Source organism: Helicoverpa zea, chromosome 10 (genome assembly GCF_022581195.2).
Source record: "Helicoverpa zea isolate HzStark_Cry1AcR chromosome 10, ilHelZeax1.1, whole genome shotgun sequence".
Taxonomy (NCBI): domain Eukaryota; kingdom Metazoa; phylum Arthropoda; class Insecta; order Lepidoptera; family Noctuidae; genus Helicoverpa; species Helicoverpa zea.
The window spans coordinates 5,828,123-5,835,855 of record NC_061461.1 but is presented as its reverse complement, the minus strand read 5'-3'; the positions used below and the strand labels follow the sequence as shown (position 1 = coordinate 5,835,855).

At 35.7% G+C, this 7,733-nt stretch overlaps 1 protein-coding gene across 3 annotated transcripts in view; it reads right to left on the bottom strand.

The window, feature by feature from the left end:
- Positions 1-3,865: 3,865 nt before the first annotated feature.
- LOC124633812 (organic cation transporter protein-like) overlaps positions 3,866-7,733 on the bottom strand; it is a 49,905-nt gene continuing 46,037 nt past the window's right edge. For 2 of the 3 annotated variants that reach the window (XM_047169160.1, XM_047169162.1), the window contains exons 7-8: positions 5,682-6,682; positions 3,866-4,465 (exon numbers count right to left, since the gene is read on the bottom strand). In XM_047169160.1, the coding sequence (XP_047025116.1) occupies positions 6,619-6,682 (64 nt within the window). In that variant the 3' untranslated portion in view covers positions 3,866-4,465; positions 5,682-6,618. Of the gene's footprint in view, positions 4,504-5,681; positions 6,683-7,733 lie in introns of all 3 variants that reach the window. The other variant, XM_047169161.1, reaches the window with a different exon arrangement.

Below are 7,733 nucleotides of genomic sequence, written 5' to 3'. Positions count from 1 at the left end.
TTGTTTATTCATAGTTTTCAAAGCATTATATGCAGTTATTTTTATTTGTATCTTTAGGCTCATCCTGCCCATGTCTTTTAGGCTTCTTCACCGGCAAACCTTTAGTTTTCAATTCCTTAACTTTGTTCTTAAGTGAATTGTCTTCATCTTCACTGTTTGAACTGTAAATCATTCGTAATCAATAAAAAGTGTAAATACCTATACATAAACACATGAAAAATATAAAAAATATATATTCAAAGCACTTATACACACATTCAGGGTACACGTGGTGTATGGAGGGATAGATGCCCCTAGGGGCATCTATACCGTAAAAAATCAGGGCAACTATCCTTTTTCACAGGGTTAGATGCCCTAGTAGTTTTTTAAATAAATAAATACAATAGAGCAACTATTTACATCAAAATGTATACTTCATGAAACAATATACATACGTAATAAAAAAATTGATGGAATTAATATCTACTTATAAAGTTATACAACAGCAAATACTCACCTTTAAAAATTTTACGCTCGCTGTAAGTTCGCCGCGGAGATGAATTCACACACGAGCGAAACGCGACCTCACCCCTCGATGGCGCGTGGCTAATTTAGGTGCGGGGTGCTTGTGGCTTCTAGTTAAACGGTTGTTTCTTAATCGCGAGCATGGGAAGTAAGGTTTTTTAAAAATGGGGCATCTATCCCACTGCGGCATCTATCCCGCCTTTACCCTAGTTTATTTTTAAATTACGAGTGCATGGCGTATGTAGTAATTAAACAACATAATTTATGGTTGTTTGCATAAGTAAACAGTTGTAATTTTATGAGAAATTTTAGCGCTGGGTTTGGCAAATATCCACCTGACCTAAATGTCGATCAGCTAAATATATGAATAAATAATTCTAAATGCACACATGCATACGTAAAGTCGGAGTGGTTTGTGGGCCAGTTGCTTAAGTTACGTACATTGTAATGTCTTGCGCGACCTCAAATAATCTAAAGTTCATGTTTAATGAAATCAAAATCAGTATTCCGTATTCAGTTTTGAAGAATTGCAACTAATGGTCATGCAGACGTCTGTAACATATTAGACCGCCTACATACCTAATTATGTCAGCTTTTACTAATACAAATGTGTTTCTATATACAATGCTAGGTATGCTTGTTTTTGCACCCATTTGATTTTGGAAAAATATTGAAATGAATAATTAGTATCTATCTAATTAGTCTATCCATCTTGGAAAGATCTCTACAAGAAGACGAGTGAGATGAAATGAAAGACAATTCTAAAGAAGTTTGTCGATTGATATAAATAGGTACACGCTGCGACGCCTGCTATCCCTAACTTTATAGCCAATAAGGGCCAGGAAAATTGTGATGACAATGTACCTTCTAAAGTTCATTGATCGACCAAAACAAAGCGAGGGAGTGACCTAAGATACCCGATTGGCTTCGTCCTCAGTGGGCTATTGTGCTTTCTGTAATTCAATCTAAATGGTCACAGCATGCGATATGTTAGGTGTGGCAATGTCATGATTGTTACTTTTAATGTTTAGTGGTTTAATGACATTGCTGTGCTCGAATTAAATGTGACTGCGCAATTTTTACGCTTAAAAACTAGCAAAGTAATAGCTATGTTGATCACAGTTCGTCAAGCATAAGACTCATAAAAATTGATAAGAATATATTTATCAGTTTACTCTTAGGTAATATTCAGGTACTCCATTACTTAATCTGTGCGAGTTTTAACCCATTACAGATTCATCACATTATTTTCCCGACGATCGATGACAAAGATCAGCAACAAATGTTCCGTTGGTAGTAACCAGTGCAAATCCCAATGTAAGCATATAAAACGGATGACGGTGGAGTCATATTATGTGCCGGCATGTCGCAGGATAATGCATTTGGGGTGTATTACATCAGTGTGTTTCACTGTCTGCACGTCGTAGTCGAGTCACGCACTCGCAGGAAAGTGTATCGGCAGCATCACAACACGACCGAGTGAGAGTTACCGTGGCCATAATAGTTCATTCCCCGCTGCGCGCCACTGTACACATTACAAGCTTCATTTAATTTTCCGACGCTGGAAAGGCGCGAGAGAAAAGTGATACACTTAATTATATCCTGGTCGTGAAACGTTTATCTATGCCTTTATATAGCGAGATGAGATAGCATAGCTTTGGGAAACGTGTTTATAGCTTTTCGTAGAGTAATAAAGAATTTATGAAGGGTTACTGCAGTTTCCAGAAGTAGGTAATAAGGCAGTGAAGATGTAATAAAACGTACAGCATATTTTCATTTTGTGGAAAATAGATAAACTGGTATAAGTTTGGAATTACCAATCAATTTTTACAGATTGGTTTTCAGCAATCAATCATTGTAGGGATAAATCTTTTCTAGCCTAAAATATTGTATAAAACTGTTTGTAATGGCATATATTAAGTAAATACATCATGTATTAGATAACTGTTGTGTGCTACAGGTGTGTGACCAGCATGCTATGATGACCGACGATGTTTGTAAGTAGATCAATCTTTCTTTAGCCGATTGTAAGTCTAACTACAGGCATTACAGTCACATGATTGGATTGTTATAAAATACTTAACTTTATATAATATGTTTGCGATGTGCGATTTCATTTCACTTAGAATTACCTTTTTTGTCGAAAAATAAACCCTATTGTTAAAATGGTTGTGAACGCAACGATGAAAGCAAGAGCACAAAAAAATAATTTCCTCCCATTATCACTGTGTCAATTATTCTGAATCAAAATTTTGTCTAAGGCTGTATTTGAATCCTTATATGGCTGTATATGGATTTTTTTACAGTTTAAAAGGGGTTTAAATCAAATGCTCTAAATATATCGATGTAGCTCTTTCGATGGAACTCTTCAAGTCAAACATAAACTTTGTGCATGCCTAATGCCTATTACACATTAAAACGCTTGACATAATTTCACTGGTCATTCCCAGTACTAGTGACTGAGTTGTCTACGCGGTGGTATGGTTATGTCGCCCAGCGCCGTTATCCGTCCTGTATCGCCTTTTTCAATGGCTTTCTGATTCGACACGTATTCTATTTACCACCACAATAGGACCTGTACGAGGTCATATTTATATAGGATAATTGCTATGCATTTAGGTTAGTGTACAACGGGTGAATGACCAGGGAAATTAGCTTTGACCCCTTGCTACTCCGCTATGAAGGATAAGCAATGGCTGCAATATCAATTTTCTGAAACCATCGGTTTAGCAAGATGTTTAAATTTTACCTTGAGAGTTCAACGAAATCAAAAGTTTACCATTGAGGGGTTTTGAATACAATGAGTGTAAGATACGATCTTAGCGGCTCAACATGTACCTATAAAGTACTTACTCATCGGATCAGCTTTAACATAAGCACAGGCACAGATACACATACACCGAGGTACTTTTGTATTTCATTGTGAAATTGTACATCCTACACAAAAGAGGTGTCAGTCATAATCAAAGCGTTAAATATGTGTTTGAAATGCCCTCATGTGTCTGTGGCTGTATGCTCATGTGGAGGCTGGTCACGTTTGTCATGTCGCCCGCGCAGGCCTGTCACCGTTACCGACATTTTGTAATGGCGACTAAGGGACCGCCACCGCCCTAGACGAAGGAGTCAATGTCCCGACGATCCACAGCGCGGCCATGCCACCTGCCGATTTGTATGACCGCATGCATGAAGCCGCGGTCACCGCAACTCTCAGAGGCAATTCTTCAGTATTGCGGTCGCGCCGATCTTTTGGCATACATACAAGCGTTGTGTAACCCACACTTTGATAGTTCAATCTATGTACATACTACATCGTATCGATTAGACTCGATGAAAGCTTATTGAGAACGAATACCAGGCAATCTTAAAAATTATTAGTTTATTTCGAATAATTACAGATTGGTGTAATTTGTCATTAATTTATTTAAACGATTCATGTTTAATAGAAACAGATGGAGTCATTAAATGTTTTACATTGATTACCAAATAAGTACATGAGCCAAACATTAATAAGAACGTCTTTATGTCTACTGATGGTAACTTGGTGTTAGGTAACTTGAAACTATGGGGTAGTCTAGTCTATGTACTAAGATTCTTAAATTATGTAAATTACTTAAACTTTATACAATAAATATTCTAATTGGTAAGAAATACAGGTACATACTTCCCTAATTGTAATTTAAACAATAATGCGTAAGTTGATATGATTCATTAAACAGACATTAACAGTTACAATGTTGATTGATTTTTTGGAAGTTCTGACTGGAAAAAATTGCTTTCAGTTGCTGGTCAAACATGTATACACGGAAATATCACTTATTTAAAAATACCTATTGTTCTAATAGCGATATTAAAAAATATAATGTAACAACAATTATATTAAGCAATTAGATTTCATATTATTTACGAAAATAAACCGTTACATTTATAACATTTTTAACGTAACATGCATATAAATTATATAGTTACAGTAATTGTGTTCGGTCATTGCATATTGTTAGCAGGCCCGCCGTAAGCGGGCGTGCAGCGCGTGCACAGCACGCGGGCGGCACGTCCTAGGGGGCGGCAAATCTAGCGAGTTATCACGTAATATTTAAAAAATACAATATATTTTTACCAATGATTTGATTTCAATATTTCCGAACACAGCAATAGCGCTAAGAATATTACTTACACTGCCGGTTTCAATTAGGTACATCTGTTGAAAGGACATTTTCAAAATTAAAGATTCTTAAAATCGATTTAAGATCAACCAGTGGCGTAGCGTGGGGCAAATGCTATTTAGGGGGCGGCAAAATTAAACCAATAAAATTTCAGAAAAAGCCGCCCTAGCTTTGGTCGTCTCCTATCAATTTTGACTGTTTTACCCTTTGCATCCCCAAAAAAATTCGCGCTCGCTGCGCTCGCAGCTCCATGTCAGATATCGCATTTTAACTTTGTTTAATTGTTGAGGCATTCAATTCCGAACAACATTTTTCGCGCACGTCCGTTATGGCTTTTTATGATAATATGTTTACTTCATGAAAACTAAGGAAAAAATCGCGCTCGCTTCGCTCGCGGCTTTTGCACTTCACTTCTGTGCATATCTTACTTTTTGACTTAGCTTTGTTAATTAACAGTGGTTTTTATTTGTTTTGTGTCCTTAGACTAAAAAATTTTCGCGCTCGCTCCGCTCGCGCTTCCTTACACATGAAATGTGCCTTGGAAGTTTTCAATGGGAAACCCACCAAGTAACATATTTTACTGACTTTAAACATTGTTATAGATATTTAAGTGCGTTAGTTTAAGTTAATCACAATCTTTCAATACATAGGGGCCACTTGGGTAATGATTGCACTGCATTGATGCCCTAAGCAATTGCTTAGTTTGCTTATGGGCTAACCCAGGACTGCTTAGGTTACTCTGAACATTTCAAGTAAATAAAAAGTTATGTGTAATGTATGTTATGTATTGCAATAGTTATTTATCCAAAAGTAGGTGGGGTTTCTGCAATCAGAGCGGTGCATGTACATATTTTTTTCTGTTGGACAAGTAAGATGGATATGAATGGGCGGGGAGGGTCCGGACCCCCTGGATCTACCCTCCCCCCCCTTATATATTTTTTGTCAAAACGTATGTAGTCGTAGGGCGGCATAATCAGTTTTGCACGCGGGCGAACAAACAGCTAGCGGCGGGCCTGATTGTTAGCGAATAGTTATTTCGTATTTTATTCGGAAAATGTTAGGAATACAAGCAAAGTTAGGAATGGATAGTAATGATAATACATCTTAGAAAGTCTTAAAGAGAAGAAGAATTCATCGACAGCAAAACATTTGATTAAAAACCTTTTCTTAGCATTTAAAATTTCAATAGAAGCATTAAACATTTAAACATTGCAAAACAATATAATGTAATAAACTTAAGGCGCCAAGTCAAATAAATTGAATAAGTTCATTCATATTGGCTAATTTGGGATATTGCGAGTTCATCTGCGTAGGCAGTATTAAAATGTATGTTGTGCCTATAAATAAGTAAAATATAAATTAAGGATTGCGAAACAGCGACATTAAATAGTTTTAAGCTTATTTAACTAGTCAGGTGTCCGGTATGATGATATTCGACTTTCAACTTCTAATTAATTGAACCAATTCACGTGTTTTAACTTCTTAAGCTCAGTAAACTTGGATCTTGATATGATTTATTTGTTTTTTGGTAACCACACATTTGCTAACATTTTCTTAAATTGACTCAACGTTTAATTAATTGATATCTTAGGGAAGTCATTGAGTAATTAAATCTAATTAGATACATACTAATAAAATATTGCTCAAGCCCTACTTTGCATTAGTTAAGAATTATTACTAGTTTAAATAGACTCTTTACTTAATCTAGATTCTTAATTAAAATATCTACAGCACTAGTTAATATGATACTGCTTTTCCTTACAACTGTACTTTACACACAACCTACTCACAGAAGTGACACCTTTAGGCCTTCCATGATATGTTGTTATTCATAGTCATACTCATCTACTTAAAACTGTTAATTAAATTCGAAAAATTCTCACTATTCACTGTTCATGCACTTTGTACAAAGTATGTTACGATTACACACACAGATTGCTTCAACATTTCACTGCTATTGCCCTCTGTCGTCGGTAATTGTGAACGTTCCGTTACGCGGCGAGCTGTCGTACGTGGGCCTGAAACAAAACACAACGTTAATATAAATCGACCGCACAGATGTAGATGGCGCTAGTCGTACGTTCAAAGCACAAAGGTCTTGTACTTCAATAACGTGTAATACGGAAATTGCAGCGTAACCGCATGGGACAGAAGGATTATTCACACCTTGACCTGGTTGTATCCTGCAACAGGGCTTGGTTACTCTCACATTAACGACAGGTGACTGCCTTGCTTTATTTATAGTTAAGATACATTCACGGCACCTTTATTTTCAGTGGCGAGTTAATTCTGCCCTTTTATGATTTTTAAAAATTAATTTAATATAGCTTTAATTAAATGTTCTCTATCAATCAGCAGAAATGCTAAAGAATGGAGAGAGATCCCAACCGACTCCATTTGAGTTGAATAACAAATAAGAATAGGTATAATATGGTTTTATGATTTATATAGCTACTGCCCTACAATAGCAAGCTAGTTTCATCAGGTGAGATCTAATCGTTCAAGGATTGAACCTTGCGCATGAGATTGAACTCATACGCGATCGCCGATCACTTAAAATTAATTTATCAGCATATACTTAACATGCGTTATTATTGATCACCGATAAGACAATTAGCATGATTAGTGCATAATATAAATAATAATTGGCAATTTAATATCTAAACACTAATTGTAATACATAAATATTTAGATTTGTCTGGTTACGGAAGATAAGTAGTTGAATATACTTTATGCGATTGATACCGGTTTTTTAAATCGCCTAAAATTAAATATATTTATTAGTGAGTTCAAAAACTTTATGGGTTACAAAGGACTCATTAAAGATAAAAATTAAGATATTTTATTTTGTAAGGCTTGTTCTTTTGTAAGCAGCATGAGGTTTTTGCCTAATTAATGTTTAAAGGTGCATTCAACCTGGGCAAGCGAGTATTACACGAACCCTTTATGAAAAAAGATAATGTAATCCAAATTACATACAGGTACCAAACCAATAATTTATACTCACAGATGCAAAGAAACATTTTGACAAAAAAAATGCATAAAAATAACAAGAGTTTTTCAAACAAA